This window comes from Colossoma macropomum, unplaced genomic scaffold (genome assembly GCF_904425465.1).
Source record: "Colossoma macropomum unplaced genomic scaffold, Colossoma_macropomum, whole genome shotgun sequence".
NCBI lineage: Eukaryota > Metazoa > Chordata > Actinopteri > Characiformes > Serrasalmidae > Colossoma > Colossoma macropomum.
Window position 1 is genome coordinate 13,314,614 of NW_023494785.1, and position 20,958 is coordinate 13,335,571.

At 38.7% G+C, this 20,958-nt stretch overlaps 1 protein-coding gene across 1 annotated transcript; it reads right to left on the reverse strand.

Annotated features, from left to right (window-relative positions):
• Nucleotides 1-5,193: 5,193 nt before the first annotated feature.
• On the reverse strand, nucleotides 5,194-20,248 carry plekha8 (pleckstrin homology domain containing, family A (phosphoinositide binding specific) member 8). The gene is made up of 13 exons (XM_036582926.1): nucleotides 20,023-20,248; nucleotides 18,504-18,620; nucleotides 18,104-18,259; nucleotides 17,781-17,911; nucleotides 16,407-16,565; nucleotides 16,203-16,243; nucleotides 15,958-16,064; nucleotides 14,748-15,039; nucleotides 13,354-13,439; nucleotides 12,795-12,853; nucleotides 11,594-11,795; nucleotides 9,274-9,335; nucleotides 5,194-9,177 (listed from the first exon to the last, which is right to left on the reverse strand). Exons 1-13 carry the CDS (start codon nucleotides 20,060-20,062, stop codon nucleotides 8,980-8,982), a joined length of 1,650 nt encoding a protein of 549 aa, XP_036438819.1. The 5' UTR covers nucleotides 20,063-20,248; the 3' UTR covers nucleotides 5,194-8,979.
• Nucleotides 20,249-20,958: the final 710 nt, after the last annotated feature.

A 20,958-nucleotide genomic window follows, 5' to 3' on the forward strand; every position in this document is an offset into this window, starting at 1 on the left:
GTGGATTAGTCCTGTGCAACATTCAAGAGGAATATTGGACCATTCTTCCTTACAGAAGTGTTTCAGCTCAGCCGTATTCTTCAGATGTCTGGTGTGAATAGCTCTCTTGAGTTCATTCCAAAGCATTTCAGGTCTGGGCACTGACTGGGCCACTCCAAAAGGAGGAGTGTATTATGTTTATTTAAGATATTCTGTAGGTGATTTACTTTGATGCTTAAGGTCACTGTCCTGCTGCATCACCCAGCTTCTACTGAGCTTCAGCCGGCAGACAGCGACCCTGATATCATCCTGTAGGATACCTTGATAAACTTGGGAAATTATTTTTCCCTCGATGGTGGCAGTTGATGATGATGGTGATGGCAACAAGCCTAGTGGCAGCAAAGCAGACCCAAATCATGATGCTCCCTCCACCATACTTCGCTGTTGGGATGACATTTTCATTTTAGTATGAAGTGCCCTTTTTATGCTATGCGTAGTGCTGTTTGGTCTTCATGAACAATTCAACCTTAGTTCCATCAGTCCACAAAACATTTTTCCAGTTGCATTTTGGAAGGTCAAGGTGCTGTTTGGCAAACTTCAGGGGTGCAGCAGCTTCCTTGTTTTTCGTATGTTACACTCATGAACTAATGACATGTTAACCCATTACAATGATTCTTTCAAGACTTGAGCTGTTACTCTTACGTTTTTTTTTATGTCATTGAGCATTCTGCCTATGGAGTGATCTTGGCTGGGCGCCCACTTCTAGGGAGAGTAGACTAAATCATCTACGTTTGCAGTCAGTTTGTCTAACTGTAGACTTTGTAACCTCCTCCAGCTTTTTGCACATCAAGAATCATTGATCATAGATCTTCTTTTGCAAGGTATGGTTCACATCAGTTGATGTGTCTTGTGAATAGCAAACTCAAATTGTTTAAGTGGCTGGTGCAATATGGACAAGAATAAACACTATTTTTGTGTTATTAAACAGATTTTGTTCTTTACTGTAACTTTATTGTAGATTGAGTTTGTCCTTTATTCTAACTTTATTGTATCTATTGTAACTCTAGTCAGACCAGACCATATTTTAAGATGACTTAATACATAAGTGCAGATAATTACAAAGGGTACACATAATTTTCTTGCCAGTCTATATAGCATAAGCACTCAAAGAACTGTTTTAATGTATCAGTGGTTCTTTCCATGGTTAAATGATTATTCTCTGTGGTGGAGACCCTGCTGTACCTAGTTCTTCAAAGAAAAATGGTTCTATATCATAGCAAAATGGTTCCACTGTTGTCATATAACCTTTATTTGGCACTACACTGAACTCTTTTTGCTAAGATTATACTTTTTTTTTTATAATCTTAGGTACAATGAAAACACAAAAACATCACTTTTATATAAAAACATTCTTTTTATATGCCATTTATTTGGGTAGTGAGTTGAGGCAGTACTGCATGACATTTTGTTCACTGTATTAACAAAACCTCTTCAAAAAAAAAAACTTTACTGTGCATTAATGTAATGTGAATTTCCAAGTATTCTTGGACCATCTATACTAATCTATTCGTTATAAAATGTTCACATAATGCAAAGGGCAGGTGGCCTCAAATGGTGTTAAAAATGGTTTTGCTATGAGAACGACTGTGCTTTGCAACTCTGCTGTTTCTCATAGATGTGCCGAGAGGCTGCTGCTTCTACCCTTAGCCAGCTAGAAACTGCCAAGTGAGCACGGGTGCTTTGGACCTGCTGATGGAAAGGCTGCACGTGGGCAGGTGGACCTGCAGTGTTTAAAGTGCCATGTCAGTGTTCTGAAGCAGAATGAGCTTGAGAAGCTGAACAAGGGCCAGTCAGCAGCTGTCACTGAAAAAACTTGCTGTGATGTGCTCAGCCTCAGAGCAGGACACCTGAGTCATGGCTTCTTTTTGACTTACTCTTGGTGTCTGTATGTGTGTGTTTGTACGAGGAAGGCGGAGGGCTGGGCGAAAGGAGAGGTTTTTTTTTTTTTTTTGAGGCTGTGCGCTGCTCTGTAACTGTATTACATAGCCATATCTCTCCTGTTCTAATTACATCAGGGTAATTTGTCTGTAGACGAGCCGGGTTAGAGCTTACACATGCCTTTTTCAGTTCACTGTACAACACAAGGCAATATGATTTGGAACTTGGAAAATACCTTTATGTAACTTCAGAGCAAAGATTAGCACTTTTTGTAAAGTGATCTATGTCTTGATGCTGACTATTGTTTACTATAGCTGAAAAGGCACAATGGAAACTCAGGGATGAGCTGGTGTAGCTTTTGAAATTAAAAAAGAGGGGAAGGCAGCTGCCACCTCCGGCTTGTAGAGCCAGATTATTTTAGTTCAGGCTGAGGTGGGGTGTCGCGTTTCGGCGGTTGCCAAAACGGATAGCCTCACAGACAGGAAGCGCGCAGGGCCAGCTGTTGGCTCAAAGCCAGTGAAAAGGCCTTGACCTATAGGATGGAATAACAGGCATGCAAGGTGCAGTGGCCTGACAGAGGACACACTGCCACACTCATAAACCACATATATGTACTGTTAATGAGTAGGTCAGTCCTGTGGCTACAAGACACTAACAGAACACTGACCAAATATGAAGTGGTCCGAGTGGGAGTTAAAGCCTTTTGTCTCAGTTCTGTATTTGCCTATTTATACTGTATTGTATATTATTGCTGGCATATGCAAACACTTTAACTCCATTTTTACCACCTTTGCATTAAATGAATATTTCAAGTGCTAATGATCATTCTTCTGTTACTCAGAGACCAATTATTCATCTGTTTACTGATCAGGGTTTTCTTAAACGCATACTAGCACAAAGATGATTCTTGAATGGTAGAGTGAGCATCACAATAAACACTCTCTCTACCATTTAAAATGATCCTAACAACAAGATGCTTTTGGGAAACTGGGCCAAGTTTGGCACTCCAGCAAACTGTTTAAAATCGCTTATCTCCATCCATCCATCCATCATCCATCCATCATCTAAACCGCTTATCCTTCCGGGTCGCGGTGGGGTCTATCCCAGCTGTCATCGGGCAGAAGGCAGGATACACCCTGGACAGGTCGCCAGCCCATCACAGGGCAGACAAACAGACATATACATCCACACACACTCACACCTAGGGACAATTTAGCATGTCCAATTGGCCTGACTGCATGCTTTTGGACTGTGGGAGGAAACCAGAGTACCTGGAGGAAACCCACGCAGACACGGGCAGAACATGCAAACTCCACACAGAAACGACCCTGGTCACCCGGCCGGGAATCGAACCCAGGCCCTTCTTGCTGTGAGGCGACAGCGCTACCCACTGCGCCACCGTGCCGCCCATCGCTGATCTCACCAGTAACAATTTTATTCTTTTATTAAAAGTATTTGATAGGTGTTGAACTAGTAAGAAGAACATTTATCATAATGCATTTGGGAGATGCTCTTATTCAAAGCAACTTACAATTTAAACATTTTAGGTGTACGTAAATGTAGCATTAGGAGTCTAACTGGTATAGCATGGTGTGCTTACCTGTGTGGGGAATTATACCTCCATCTGCTGTATAGAGAGCAGCAGTATTACCCCTAATGCTACATCAACCATTAACAGGTTTGGTTCTAGATTTTTCTGCAATGTCCCCAGAATCATCAGCACACTTGATTTAATTAACAGAAGTGTTAATTAGCCAAATATGAATGATAACTACAAATAATACTGGGCTTATTCAAGGAGAGGTTTCAAAATGGGTAAACATTGACTTATAACATTACTACAAAAAGTATTGATTTCATTTGTTTTTATTTGAATATTGCTTTTTTTATTAAGCAAAATTGCTTACTGCTACAATAAGTAACTTTTACCAATACCAAATATAATACCTCTCTCTATATATATATATATTTTTATTATTATTTATTTATTTTTATTTTTTTTGGATCATTACACACTTATCAGTTCAGCCTGCAGATGATAGTTCACACAGAAAGTCCTCAGAACATTCAGTAAGGCCCTATCAGTATGCAAGCCGAACTGTTAATGAAGATGTGTTGATTTAGATTTTTCTAGGGCTCATTCCATGCACTTCCATCAGCTCATTCTCCACAGTGTTTCCAAACTCGTCTTCATAGATGAACACTCAGGAATTCTCGCAGAGCAGAATAAGGTCACATAGTAAAAGTGTTTCCACTGTGTACGGAATGTAATGTGCTTACCTTCAAGCCCTGCAGTGAAGTCCACACTATTTTTGTCTTACAACTACAGTAAATTTAGTCACAGCAGAGCTATATGTAAGACCTTAACAAATGGAATCGCAGGCCCCCCAATCATTCACTCTGTTGAATTTTGTCAGAGCTGCATCTGAGGCCTCTCCCTGATTGTCAAGCAGAGAAAGGTGATAATCTTAACTACAGGTGCATGGGGCAACAGCTGTGCATCTCTCTCACCCTTACAAACACACAATCCTTCTATTCCTGGACCCCATTATTGGGGGTAGTGACCCTTTTTTGTTTGTTATGCAACCTGGCAACCGCATGCAGACATATTGAAAGACTGAGTGTCATGGTGACAGTGGAACACACTCATACACATCTATAAGAATGCATACAGATTTTTTTGGCTTTTAAACAACTGAACTTGAATTTTTACTGATAATTTAGTATAGGGATTTGTTTTCTACAATGGTGAATATAGTATTGTGGGCCCAGCTGATATCCAATGTTCCTCATGAATGTGCCTGCTGATTCATTAACATTTATAAAATGTTTATAAATTGGAACTACATCTAGCTGGAGTAGCATTACAAATAGATTCATAAAGTTTATCTCTGTAGGGTTACAAATTAATAAGAAGTAAATGTTTTAGCTCAGCAGCCCAGCATCACCTAATGTTCTGTTCTTACAGAGTTCAATAAATATGTGATCAAATATTAGTTTAAAATATCAAATTGAAACATCTGTCTGATGCTGATGTTTTTTTTCTTTAGCTATTATCAACAGTTACCAGCAAGATTTTGATATATTGTGTACAAAAGTATTTACGTTAAAATGCACTTTAAAAAGTTTAAACAATAAAAGTACTAAGAGTCAATAGTTAGTTGTTCACACAGCTCTCCTTAACATAATTTATTAAGTAATAACATAACTACGACAATACAGGATTCCTATTTCCATATAAAATACAAAATCAATGTGAACAAAAAAATTGCCTTGGCCTTTCATTTTGCCACTAATTAGAAAAAAAAAATGAGAATACACTAACAGGTGTGTTTTAAACTTTTAATACATTCTTATGGAAAAATGCATTTCTGGGTGTGCAGTATGAATAGGAAAGTTTGTAATATATAAACATAGTGTTTTAACACTGGGTAACAGCACCCTCGAGAACTACTGGCATCTCTGATAATGATGACGGGGCAAAAAGACCATGAATATTTGTCTTTGTTGTTTATCTGCTTGATCTTACACTGACAATATTAGAGGAGTCTTCAGTTAGGTAACTTACTAACAGAAAAAAAAAAAAACATTCATACAAAAATATCAGTATAACTAACAAACATTCTTCTGAACAGAATCTAAGTGACACATGCTACCATTTCATCTTTTTTAAACACACTTGAACTGGTCATCCATGATTGCCTGGATTTATACCTCTGGTTTCATTCATATATAAATATGAAGCAACACACAACCCAAATGCCATTAACTATCTATCAACATGAGGAAGAGCAGATAATACACAAATTAAATGAGACCATGTTTGTTGATCTTCATAAATCAGACTGGGTTTAAAAAAAAAAAACATAGTTTCACACCTGGAAAGACCCATCTCCACTATTATTAATTAGGACGTAACAGGAGCTGAGACAACTCTGAATAGAAGAGGATGAATGTGTATTTTGCTCCCTTGTACAATGAGGAAGATGGTTGAAAAGCAAGGATTAAGGATTTCTCCAATGATCAAATGCACCAAACAAATGTGACCTTAGTTAAATTAAATTATTTGGAAGGCATGCTAAAAGAAATTGAATTAGGCTCTAAGTTTTAGCAACAACACAGAGGTGAGTCTGGCATAAAAAGATTGAAGGAAATGCAGAAAAGAGCCGTTTCTGCACTGTGAAGTATGGTGGTGAATGTGTTGCTGTGGATAAGATTTTCTTTTCAGATACAATCACAGAGTACCATCATATCATCACAGTCTTCCGACCTAAACCCCAGTGAAAACCTGTGGGTGGAGCTGAAGCAAAGAATCCACAAGTGAGGACCAATGCTTTTAAAGCATTTGTAGAGATCTTGCATGAAAGAATAACCTCAGGTTATTTTGCATGTGTTCAGTCCTACCTCAGCCAGCATCACAAGAGAAGACCTAGTGCTGCTACCCTAACAAAGGAAGGGTGCACAAACTACTAAACGCCAGAACTTGTAATTTTTCTTTTGAATCCGTTTATCTCATTGATGGATTACATTTCTCTGATAATTTCGATGTAACATCAACCTGCTTTTTTTCTCGACTTTACTAAGCATTCCAAAAGTGCACTTTAAGACCATTGAAAATGCAACAGTATCTGGGATCTATGGCATGTCATGAATAGAGAAGTCCTGATGTGACATTACACTGGCACTGAAAGAAAACAACATGCTTGAAAGAAATGTGCTTGTTTAATGCTGACTTGACAAGTCCTCCATTCTGTCCTTTCAATATGCATGGAAATAATTCAAGTGGCCATGATATTGTAGAGATGTTTATAAACGCTAACATCTTAGGATTGAAGGCTATGTCCATTCATAGTCATTAATCTTTGTTCACAGTCATGGTGCGTTTCTACTGGAATGTACTTTGATCTATTTCACAAAACATAAAGCAACCAACATGTCATGTAGACTACACCGACAGTTTCATTTCTCCACCAAATATATAGGCTTCTGTACTTTTTAAGAGAAAATTCTAAACTTCTAATCCACACAATTTTGGTACAAATTATGTACTCAAAAGTTTACTTTTACTCTTTCATGAATGGCCTGATTTAAATATAAACTTCAAAATGCATTTGTAAATACTATTTTTGCAAACATATATGCAAGCAAATATAGCTAAAGTATCAACTGAATGGCACCTTAATAGATATACCTCCCTTTCTGTGAAAGACAAATTAGTCAGTGGTGCCCTGTGCTTGCTAAAAATGTAGACCAGTGACCAAGGATAGAGAATATGAGCAATGTAAGGGGAGAGCACAGCTTTATTTATTTCAGAGGGACCAATTTAATTTCCTGCTACCGTAAAAAGTCTTTTGATTAAGTATAATACAGACTAAATTCAAATGCATTGCATCACATGCTGTAGCTTTATACTTGTATTTATAAAAATATCTATATATACCTTTTTAAATGTACCTACAGAGAAGATTCCCTGTTGTCAGAACAGGTAATTCATGGAAAAACACACAAAGTCAACCACCAGTGAGCCAACTTCAGAGCACAACAGTGGTACCAAAATGTGTGGATTCCAACTCAAAATAGGAAAAGTATAGTTGCCTATAAGATACAGCTATAAAGTAGATGCACCTAACAAAGTGGCCACTGAGTCTAAGCATACATATAAATGGAATGTAATTTGCTGAAGTACATATTGTACAATTATTGAGTACAAATCCATTTTGGAGAAATTTTGAATTTCTTAAGCAATAAGCATGGAGTTGTTTGTTCATCCCACCTGAAACAGGCAGAGCTCTGATTTCTAACTCAGCACTGCACAGCCAAGGCAGGCAGGCATTTATGTAAACTATAAGGCTAATTAGCCAATACATTAATAATCACACACACACACACACACACATTTTCTAACCCCTTATCCTTCTGGGTTGCAGGGGGAGCTGGAGCCTATCCCAGCAGTCATCGGGCAGAAGGCTACATTAATAAATCAGTAAGTTATTTAAATTTGGGCTCTTCTTTAGTTGACACAAAAATGAACCGAACCCATGCAATACAACATGCACAGAATTGTTCATTAGGCTACATTAATGAGTAAACATGGTATAATTCTTAGAATAAAATCTACTCTTAATTCTTATTTACGTAAATAATTTAATAAATAAAAGTTATTAAGAAAAAAAAACAGAATAAAATGTGCTAAAGGAAAAGTATGATTAAGATAACTTCAAAAAGGTTTAGACAGTTTGTATTTTTTCCATTGTTTTTTCTTTGGTCCTTACGGCCGATCTAAAGATTTCCTGTGTACTTTGGGAATATAATGTTTTTATTTTGTCCAATGTTTGCAGCCTTTAGTCTAGAATCTATCGAGCAATCCTTTAGGTCATGCATGTTGAACTGCTGCTTAAGATTAATGCTGGATCTTTGTTTGAATCCCAGTCAAATATTTTTCATTTGTGCTTGTCTATGGAATATGGTATGTAGTGGTGGTCAAAGAAAAATATGATCTTGTGAGAGCAAAATGATAAGGGTATTAATAAATACTGCATGCAAAGCACAAATACAAATATTGTGGCTTGTATACTTACTGACTGCTCTGTATACTCACCACAGATGTGCATGTTTTTGCATAAAAAAAAACTGCTGTAACATTTTAAAAATGGCATTTCATAGCATCCTCTGATGGTCATAGGTATATCAAAAAGAACCCAGTGACCAAACTTCAGAGCACTCAACCACCACCATGGAGGTTACTGAAAAATCGCTGTTCCCTGAAAAATCATCACAGTCTATGAGACGTACAAATCTTGGCCCTCTGCCACCTTTAAGAGTTTAGGTGAGTGCACCTTCAAGCGTATGGGACCAGGGCAATATTGCTATTTGTAGAAGCCCAGTATTCTTGCAGTGCTTGCTTCATCCATATGGACCAAGCCCCTTCTTTCAGCAGCGTAAGTATCACCGAATCAGGCTCTCAAACACCAGAGACTGATCACTGCAACCAAGACAACGCCTAGCCAAGACTGCCATGAGCTCTGTCTTGTTTTTGTCTGTATGCATGTGTTGGTGAGTGGCTCAAACCACCTCGTCAGACTCCAGGCTGTACTCCTCATACAGAGCGTCCAGGATGGCCAGCTGTTTCTCCATGGCAGGCAGATAGATGGCTAGGTCCCGTTGCATGCCTGTGGTAAAACCCTCCTTCAGCTCATCACCCTCATGAGACACCAACGCTGCCATGAAGCCACTGTAGGAGGGAGCGGCCCTCAGAGCCAGCTGCATACAACACACACAGCAGTCAGGGTGTATGTTTAGAGCTCAGGTTTGTGTATGTGTAAGCAGAAAATGAAATTAAATGTTTATAGTACTTACAGCAAAAACTCCCCGGACAACCCATCCATGATACTGGCGTAGTGTCTTTCCATAGGCATTGTCTGGTAAAAAGAACAACTGTTCGAACCACTCAATTTAGACCACTCAATTTCAGTTCTGAAATCTGACTAGCTAAGCCATGTTCAAAGCTGTCGTGAAATACTCAATATACACACCTGTGAAAGCACACATCTTCTCAGTTTTGTGTTAATGTGCCAAGGTATTACCATTGTGCTGTTCATGGAATAAAGGCAAAAAGCCATTTGAGACCATGAGCTACATAGATTTTCCATGGTTAAGGGGGTTTTAGTCCTGCCTAACTTCAGCCCTTAAACAATGTAATCCATTGCTTTACACAACAAGGTTTGACAGCTTTACTGGCAAAGGTTTTACTGAAAGGGCACTTAGGTTTCCTGAAACATTAAAATGACAGGACGAATCACACTGTAATGGCCATTGTTTTAACAAGAATTTGTGGATTTGGTCTTTTAAATTGGTCAGTGTATGCAGCAATAGTGCTCACAGAATTCGGACTACTTCCTACAGAATAGAACAAGAGGAACAAGAGAACTTAAACAGTCAGGGCCAAGTTTCCCAAAAGCATCTTAGTCTTAAGATCATCTTACCTGGAAGAGAGAGTGTTCAGTGTGCTCGCTCTACCCTACCATTTAAGAGTCACCTTTGTGCTAAGATGCTTCGGGAAACTAAGCCCAGATTATTAGGTCATCTTTTGGTGACTATAAGCTAAGGGTGCGGGAAAAAATCGATTCTTAGATGCGTCGCGATGCGGATGTGAACGATTCTGAATCGATTCACAAATGTCAAAAAAAGATTTTCTAAATATTTAATTTATAACGTAATGTTGACGGAACGCAAAGGGCGGAACTTGGAAGTGCAGCGCCCGGACAGTCTGCGGCAGCACGTAACAAAAACACTACTGGATGAGCGAGAAATCCGACCGGCTCCCTCTGCATTAAAAGCCAGGTTAGATCAGGAGTCACAACACAAATGATAAGAAGAGCCATTTTGTCCTTTCAACAAAAATCAAACCAGCTTTGGAGCCGCAACATTTAATGTCCAGTATGTGTCAGTATGTGTTAATGTCGTAGTATAGACTAAACAATATAAACGAAAACGCAGATTTACTCTTCCGTGCTTTAAGCTTTAGCTATAGCCGCTTTCCTCCCATCTCCGCCAGAAAACTTTTCCTCAGAAGTTGATCAGTTAAATGTCTCTCAACGTTCGGCTGTTTTACGAGGCTGAAGTCGCTTCTTATTCTCCAGCTTCTTGTTCGAATTTACCCGTTCCACCTTAAATTCTAACTGAGGCGCCGAATGAAAATGCGGCACCATTTAAGGTGGAACGGGAGAATTCGAAAGAGAAGCTGACTTCATCTTCACAACTTTTTACTGTGTGACAGTCTCTCGTTGCAGATTTAACGTACCAGGAAACCAACTGCAGTGCTTATAAATGCGAATAACGCATCGCTGCTATCTGACCTGCAGTCTGCACGCCGGTTCTCAGTCATTGCGAAACAGGGCTTTCGTGCTATGTTGCACAACAGATATTTTACTGACACAGCGATCCCCCAACTCTCTACAACGGGACCAAAACCGAAGTTATAAAATCACTAAAGAAAACGGGCAGGATGGCTGTAACGTGTCGCATGGACATCCACTGCCACTGGATCTTATTTCACCGTAACTGCGCATTTTTTCGCAGATGAGTGGCAGCAGCGAAACTTGAGCTCACACAGTGAGAGAATAAAAATGCTATTTAGAAAATGAAGATGCATCGAGATGCATCGATAATCGTTTTATAATCGCATCGCAGCCCTCTGAATCGTAATCGAATCGAATCATGAGGTGCCTAGAGATTCCCACCCCTACTATAAGCATAAATTCAGTCAGGGTTGACAAATTCAACTTTTTTCCAAAAGCTACAGGAAGACGTGTTAAAACATTCTGGCCAGATAAGTTTGAAAACAAAGCCAATTCAATGAACAGGAGACCAATGCAAATTGTTTACCTGCATAGTTTAGAGAAACCAAGTTGTTTCTGACCCAGAGAAAACAGTAGCTATTTTCTAGCATGCACAGACTGAGCTCAAACAGAGTCATGTATTATGAGATTTATCAAGAATTCAATTGTGCTTTAAAACTGTAATCAGCAACACAAACAACTTCTGAAAAGCGGACCACATTAAAAAAACGTGATTTCAGGCAAATACAGGTTTATCAATTTATCAGAAAAGCTTGATTTATGTTCCCAATGTTCCTAATCTGTGACAATAAGTATTTGCATTTGCTCCCGTTACTCACTCAGAGCTGCGTGGATGTCCTGCTCTCCTGCATTCACCTCAGAGAGAAACTCTTTGAGGAATTTCAGTCCTCGTTTGAGCCACAGCAATGCTTCAGTGGCTGAGTTCCGCACCTGTGCCACCTCCATCTCCACTTCATGCAGTACGATACTCTGCAGGGTGGGAAAAGCGTCAGGGTCCGACAGCAACTTCTGCTGGACTTTCTGAGGGAGGAATTAAAGATCTTCACAAATTTGAAAGCTCCCATGACCAAAACTCATGTTAAGATATTTGATTTTTTTTGGTGTTTGCTGTAGTCAGTATAACGAAATGACATTACTGTGACATTGAAAATATTGTTTTCTTTTGTCCACATCACAAAAAATGTTATATAATGATTGATCACCTTTTGTTCCTCTTAAGAATAAAACCTTTTTAATAGAATGTCATGACAGTGTTGAGACCACCTAGTGGCTGTTATGATAATTCGCTCAGATGACATGCTCAACACTCTCTTACATGTTGCAATGAAGTGGCCAACAATATTTTTCAATTATGACCACCACTTTCTGAAGTTTTAAAGAGATTTCCTTCTGTACCATAGTGATACGTATAATACATGAAGGTTTTTGTGGAATTAGAAACCCTTGGGTTCGTATAAGATTAAAATTACTTTGCGAGCAAAACCATTGTCCTGATTCTATGTGGGTCTTTTATCACAGCTCAAAACACACCTATAACATTGCTTGTATATACACACTGTAAACCCCTGAGGGCCTTCAGATCAAATGACAATATACGGATTTTGCAAATTATTGTTCTTCTGAAAGAATGCAAGTTGATTCAGTGGAAACATGAGACATTACTGGGGAATTCCACTTTCTTCCACTTTTGCGGAAACTACAGAGTAATTTTGTGGGTATTGGGCAGTAAGTTAGATTATTATCATGTTATCATTAGATCCTCATCAGATTATCATGTTATCATATTAATTTTAATCTTTAATCTATTTTTTTAATAAAACAACAAAGACTTCAAATTAAATTCTGAATGAAAGTACAAAAATTACACGTAATCAATAAAATCTGTGGGAGTGCTGTTAGATGTCTACACAAAATTACATCGTTAGACCAATCCGAAGTTCTGTGGCAAATTTCCTTATCATACTAAATTTAGTTTTTTAACAAAATATACTGGATGACTGATAAGATGTTGCTACTCACCTTAATGTTGCCCACAAAATCTATTTTAACTGGAGCGAAGACAGTTGGTCCCAGCTTGTCTGAGAAGAAAAAGTCTGGATCATTGTGCTGTTGAGTATTTAGAACATCAAAGACCTACATATATGATTAGTTTGCACGCTGATGAAGCTCCCACGGTTGGACAGGAACGGCTCCATTCACAACAAAGCAACAGGCCATGGCAAGCTGAAAAAGTCCACTGACTGAATGCGAACACTGCAGAGCTGAAGTCTTTATTCGGAGCAAAAAGTGCCTCAAGCCTTTTGTATACTTTGCTCTGCACATATACCCGCATTAACATTAGCTGTACCTACTCATCAATGTGTGAAACAAGAAGGCATGCATAATCCCCCCGCAAACTGAGAGAGTGAAGCAAAAACAGCAGTGACTTTGTGAAGAAGCAAACGGTCAAAAGGAAGAGAAAAAATGCTGCCAGAAAAAGAAAAAACAAGGGAATCGCGGTAGAGCAGGTAATGATCTTTGATGGTGGAAGGAGGAAAATGGGATTGATGGAGAGAGTCAAAGGAGGAAACTGTCCTACCTAATACTGGCACTATAGCATAGCAAGAGTCCAAAAAGGCCAGTGTGGGGATACCTTTGCCGTCCTCCAGTCTTATATCACTAAATCTACGAAAGGAAAACCACAGACATTCAGAAAAAGACAGCGCATTAGTGCACATTCCAATTTGATAGGGGTTTATTTAATGAACACAAACACTCAAAACAACAAGAATACAGCTGAAGCAAAGTCATGTAACTCAAGCAAACTTAAGAAACATAAAAGCAGAAAACCATGCAGCCCTTTCTGATCTGAGTCACAACTCTGAAGAATGTCTAAAAATCTGCACCAAAATCTATATTTATGAGTTACAAGTTACTCACGTATAAATAAATAACTTTGTGACATTGTTTATGGATGTTCTGTACTCCATATTGAATGAATGCAATATTGCTTTGGTAACAGTTCACAGTATATAGTGTATGCAAAAGTTCAGACACCCCTGGTAAAATCACATGTGGTTGATTTTCTAAGTGAAAATAAGTTCATCCTCTACAGAGAACTTGATCCATTTAACACAGTGGTGCCCTGCTTGTTCCTCAGCCTAACTCACAACACACAGGGATGAAGGAAAAATGTGGACCATCTGATGGGCCCTGAGGACCAAGTTGAGAAACACTGATTTAACATACTGGGGGAAAAAATGAAAACATAAAATATTACATGTGCCATAATTTTTGCACAGGCCACATTTTATGTTTCAATTTTTATTAACAAATAGAAATCCTGCACAATACTTTACAGAAGAAATGCCATATTTAAGTTTGTTCTCTGTAGATGATGCGTGAATCTATTTTTACCTAGAAATTCAGCAAAACAAGTTATTTTACTGGGGGGTTTCCAAACTTTTGCATACAACTGTATTTGAAATATTGTTTAAGACTCACTCTTAGTACAGTAAGAGTATAATGGTGTAATACTGACAATTTCATTATCGCAGAAGGAAGAGCAGAGTGTAATAAAAAAGGCTCTACAAACCCATTACGACAGGCAGGGCCTCGCTTTCAGAGTAATGTGAGAGAAAACACACTAACATGAACACCTGATCATTCACACGCTATCCTCCAAAACCAATCTCTGTAACTGCTGCATTGAAATGTTTGTTTCTGATGAAGACTTTCAGATAATTGTAAGACTGATCAATTCCATGTTAAACTATTACATCTATACTACCTCTTTAGTAGTACTGATACATTTCCTTAGTATTCAGCATTGATTAGATGAACCCCAGCATGGTGAATATTACTTCTTACTGCATGAAAATGATCTATGCTACATGACATGCTCTGTAATTTCGTCCTGAATCTACATATGCATACGTTAATTAGTCAGTACATGTCAATTCTCTAGCTCACAGCGGCAGAGGTTCCTCATACCTGTGGCTCATACTACTGAAGAATGTTTCCACCTGATCTTCTTCCTGTTTACCCTGTGACTCGAGCTCATTTGCTTCTGGGACAGCTTTGTTTTGATCACTGGCCTGTTGCTCTTTGCTCTGTCTGGAGCTAGGCAGGACTTCCTCTTGGGCATGATCTACTTCATCCGAACGTGCATCCTCTCCTGCCTCCTCTCTGGGACGTTCATCCTCAGCAGGACCCTGTGTGCTAGAGTGAGGAGCATCCTGGACCTCTGCTATGTCCTTATTCTCCTGCTCCATGAGGCTGTTCCCTGTTAAATAGTGATTAGACATACAGGTGTATGCAAAAGTTTGAAAACCCCTGGTCAAAAGTGAAAGTTAGCACATCCTCTACAGAGAACAAACATAAATATGGCATTTTTCAGCAAACTTTAGTGCACAGTTTCTATATATTTGCTGTGGTGCATGCCACACTGTACAGATTTCTTTTTAAAAATTCAGCAAATAAACAGTAATTGTGCATTAAAATATGCAGAAATGCATTCTCTTGAGGGGATGTGTTAACTTATTTTCACTTAGAAATTCAACAAAACATAATTTGACCATGGAAGCCCAAACTTTTGCATATAACTATAGAATGATAAAAACTAGAACCAAAGGAGGATCAGGATGGAGATAAGTGTGGCCGATATGGCAAAAATATATCATCACAATATTTTTTTTTCATTATACACATAACAAAGACATGTTATGCTATCACAACATCTAGTTTGTCTGAGGTTTACAAACAAGCTGGAATGAAAAAAATGCACCAGCAAAGTGGAAATGAAAAATTGAGTACAATGATAAATGTTTGCCAATAAAAATAAATAAATAAATAAATAACCAGTGTATAACAGCTGCATAAACTGTATAGTAACTGCAGTTACTATACACTGGTTATTGATGTTTATATGCACTCTATAATTGAGGCCTCTACAAGTACTGATAATACCCAAGATATAAAAATGGTTTTGTGACATTTGTCACAACAATGATAACATATCATATATCGTATTACTCGACCTTGATGAAGACTTACAAGGACATCCCGAACTAACTCAGGTTTTACAGAAATTTACACCTAACATTAAACTATGTGAGCACACAATCTAAGACGTCAGTGTGATCTTACAATCAGTAAGACTTTTGAATCCAGCATTCATATGAGCACTGAACGTGTGGTTTACCTGTTGATGTGTTCTCTGGTGGAGGTGAAGGGGGTTCCTGCTCTGGTCTACTCTCCACACACTCTTGTGCTGATGCTCTAGATGAGTTGTTTACCAAACCCCTCTGTCTGCATAACAAATACAAAATAATGAGTGATAGCCTTTCAACAGTTCAGAAATGCTGGGTGAATTTAAACTGGAGAGTACTGGAAAGTCCAGATACAGTACAAATATATTTACCCAAAACAGAGACACATTCAACTTACTTTTCCTCTGAATTGTGACTTGTTTGATTAAGAGGTTTGATCTGCAGGACAAAAAACAAGACATAAAAAATTACACCTTCAGAGACGAGTCGTCGTTAATACTAAAATAAAGAGCACAGTCAAAATATATTCACCCTAGATATTCTAAACAGGGGATTATAACTTCATAATGAATAAGATTTTGATGTAGATCTTCATAAACACCTTCTGAGGTTTGACAGCAGCGACAGGTGGTGACCCTGGTGGACTGTGGCTCAGCAGGTCCGGACTGAAGGTTCGGCTGGCAATCTGCATGCACTCCTCCAGCGTCTTCAGAAAAGTGGTGCATGTAGACTTTACCAGAGTACCTGTGTCATCCCCTGTCTGAGCCCCCCACACAAAACAAACACAGACATTTTAATGGTGAATTTCAGAAATACACAGGTAGTTTAATGCATCACAATATCAACATACTCTCAGTTATTATTATGTTATTCTACGTCATCATTAAGGATCGATATTTATCACTGATGTTTACACTGTGATAAATTCCATCACATTATAATAAAATAGGCTTTTCTGAGGATATCACAGATACTGTCAGTACCAAAGTAAAACTGACTGACTGAATGTTTCATTACAAAGAGAGCATAATTAGTGCTGTTTAGGCAGTTTTATTGCATTACATGTGAAATGAATAAAAAATATTCTTGATACCACTGTTTTTAGAAAAACAGCACGCTATATATTGTGGTTATCGTCAGTATTTCAAGACACTGAACACATCAAAAAAAGATTTACACCAATTATAAACAGCCTGTAAACAACAACAACAACAACAACAACAGCAACAACAACAACAGCAACAACAATCAGTGAAAAACACCTGCAGAAATTACACAGTAACAAGAAGCTGATAGGATGTCAGCCCATTATGCTTATTATGTTTTCAAATGTATTCATTTTTATTGTTCTTTTTTATTTGTTGTCCTTAATCCTTTGCCACATTTTTATCCAGACTTTTTTCTTCAAGTTGGTTCTTAAGTCCTTCTAAGTATTAATATCCAAGTAAGTGTGAGGTACAAACTCCAAAGTACTAAATAATTATTTTGGGAAACAAGAGCATATGTTATTGGACAGTTTATCTAAATACACTGAAATAACTAACAGGTTCTAGATATTAATTAAGTGTGGGGTGAAACTGTCAAAGTGCCATGTAATTAATTCAGGTAAAATGATGGCAAGTACCAAGACAGCCAAACCAAATTACACTGACATGATTAATAGGTTCCAGCTTCTAAGCTGTTTATAAGGTATAAAGGCACAAAATACAAATAGCACTTTGGAGTTTGTACCATGTACTTATCCAGTCAATACCTGGAATCTGTTTAGCATTTCAGTTTAATTTAGTTAGACTGCCCTGGAACTTACCATCATGTTACTCAAAATAATTATCTAGTACTTTGGAATTTGTACCTACATTTTGTACCTGGTTAATACCTAGAACTTAAAGGACTGGAAAAGAAAGCATTACTAGTTCTAATCCTTTGCATTCCCAAGAGGATTCCAGCAGAAAACCACTCACAAAGACTGACTTACCTCTGCAGAGCCAGCTGCCCCCTCACCCAGAGGATCCTCCTTGAGTTTGTTCACTTGCTCGAGAAGAAGGTCACAGTATAGTCTCAGCTCACACATCTTTGTTTTTAGTGTCTCTGTGTTCTCCTGGAGCTCTGAGTAGAAAGAGAGATAGAATATGTTTAAATAAACATTTTTCCTATCATACACAGTCACAACAGAAGATAAGGCTCATCAAGAATTATCATAGCTTTGCTGTTTTCATTCGCCTAAGATATGCAGTCTTAAGTCAGAGAAAACATACAGAGTAATAAAGATTCAGAAATTCTAGGAGATTCATAGCTCACCTTTCTCTCTCTTGGTCCGGTTGTCTGTCAGGCAGGCTTTTGCAGTTCCTAAAGCTACCAGCCATTTCTGTCTCTCTGCTGCATTGATTGCCCTGAGGTAGAAGTACTGCTCTCCTGGTATGGTCAAATCAACTCTTGTGAAATCTGTCGGGTGCACTGTAAAGAGTTTTGGAGTAAAAAGAGAAGAGATAGGCAGTAGGTAACTGTCAGGAAATAATGTTAGGGGTAGTACAAGATAATCTAAGGTCATAGCAAACCTTGAACTTACACTGCACAATAACAAACGATGTGAGAGTTCACAGTAGGTGGGAACCCTAGTCTTAATCACACAAGACAATAACTGATGATGAAATCAACCTTGAATTATTACTGCAAAAGTTGATTGACCTCTTTATATTACCTTGTATTTCGCACACAGAAATCTTGATGCTGCCCTTGCATCCTTTCCAAGCATCTTCTTGGGAATCATAATATGAAAGTGTGCCTCCAGCTAACACAAACCAGCGAGGCTGCCAACCTAGAGAGGAAAGACAACCGTCATTTATTCTAAAATGTAATAAACAGTAATTAGATACTGATAAGTGCTTAGCAATATATTGTTTATACCAGTACATCATGTTGTTAACATACTGCAATAGCATTTTTCAAATTTAGTGATATTTTTAGTGATATGTTTGATAGATAATGAGCATTAAATCCATGACTCATTAAATAGCCCTGTCTCTGTTGCCAACAGGATTGCTTTTAGCATTTTAAATCCTATTTTGTGCAATTCATGGCATCCAGGACTTGGCAGTTAACTACAATTTGTGTCATTTGCTGGGCCTTCAAGCTGTTTTGAAAGGATAACTGAAAATCCACGGACTGGTAGTAACTCTCAGGTTACAGTGATGTGTAAGGTTTGCTTTGGTATCATTTCATTTAAGCAGAACATAAAACATTTCAGGTGTGTAAGACATTCTTTAGCACTCATAATGAAAGCAAGGGCTCATTAGACTTATTAATGCAGTCTAAATGATCATTTTATGCTGTGATATGTTTGGAAAGCATTATGATATCAAAGCTTTGATCAAAGCTGCCCAGCACTACATTGACTGTGAGCTTCACAGTGCTGCTGGCAGTGTAACGTTAGAGGATGGCCATGTCTTATTTAACAACAGTCACACAGACACATAAATCAGTATCAGATCTACTTTATTTGCTCTCAGTTCGATTTGATTCAGTTTTCATTCCAGCTGGGTGATGTGAATCAGTCATCAGTCATGACAGCTCGTTGACGCAGGTTTCATGTGACTAGTTTACAACTTCATCAATAACTTCATCACAGAGTGCAACATTTAGCACTACATGCTAACTACTGTGGCCACTCATCCAGCTCATATGAGCTAGCACCTCCAATAAATCTTCCAAACTTTGCTGACCAGCTAAACAGAAAGCTACAGCTGCCTATACTGACCGGTACACATTTAACAAAACCCTATATCGCCTCGCAAACCCTAAACACCGGACGAGGCTGAAGTTGGCTTCCTACTCGAATTTTCCCGTTCCGCCTTAAATGGTGCAACAGCCAGAATGTAACCGCTGCACCACTTAAGGTGGAACGGGAACATTCGAACCAGAAGCTGGCGAAGAGGAAGCCAACTTCAGGCTCGTAAACACCGGCATATTTAGAACAACTAAATGAGACAGAAGAGAGCAGAAGTGCAGAATGAAATAATAAACTACCCGTAAATAAACTAGCTAGCTAGCTGGTCGGATAGCAGGCTGTTACGTGGTGACACAGCCAAGCCTTAGCTACTTACTTACCAAGCCTCCGCTGAGGCTGTTTACGTTAGCTACGTTAGCCCGTGGCCAACTTCGGAAAACATTAAGACTGTCTGACATTTCGGCTTTAGTTAAGAGCGAACTACGCAACTTACCACTTATATAATTGGTCCATTTATACAGAACTCCCTCCATATCAGCGTCTCTAAGGACGGCTCATTTCGAGACGCTCCCCAACGAGTGCGGCTAGACGACTCTTCGGTACGAAACCCGTAGTCTGAAAATGTACAGAGGCTCGTCCGTAATTTTAGATTCCGGCTACAGAGAGCGCACACTGCGTACGAGAATACCGATCCATATGATCACACAGGGATAAGCCCGTCCGAGTGACGTCATACGGATTGTTCGTTGGTTAACCAAAGAAAGTGCAGAGAGGAGATACGCCACTCAGTAATGTCTTTCGGGTTTGTCAGACGCTGGAGGACACAATGAATGGGTGAATCTGGAGCTTTTGAGCAAAATCATAATTTGTAAATGCTTAAATTTTTTTTTATATAAAAGAATTGATTCATTTCCTGAACACAGAACCGTACGCAATATTTTAACACAATTGTTAACACCGCTGAGCGCTTTTAAACTGTACAGTTACAGGACTGTATAAGCGTGCCCTAATGTATGATCATGATGTCAGTGAGCGCCAGCAGCTTCACTCAGCCAATGAGCTGATCAGCTGGCCAACAAATCAGCACTCAGTAGCAATAATGCAAACCAATCAGCACACAATAGCAGTAATGCCAACCAATCAGCACTCAGTAGCAGTAATGCTAGCGTCCTGCTGCCTAAAACTCGTTGGTTGTAGAAAAAAAGAAACAACACAGGTAAGGTTTCTTAGATTATTTTGTGAAATATATACTTTCTACTTTATAAAATTAAAGGAAGGTCCTGAACAAGTGGTTAGAGACTATTTTATCTTTTCGTTTTTAGCCGTATAGCTCACTTTTAGCCATTCATTGAGGACTCGCTCGCGGGCGCCCTCTGGCGTTTTGCAGTCATGTTTTTGAGATAAAGGGAGAAATATGAAGTGCTCAGGC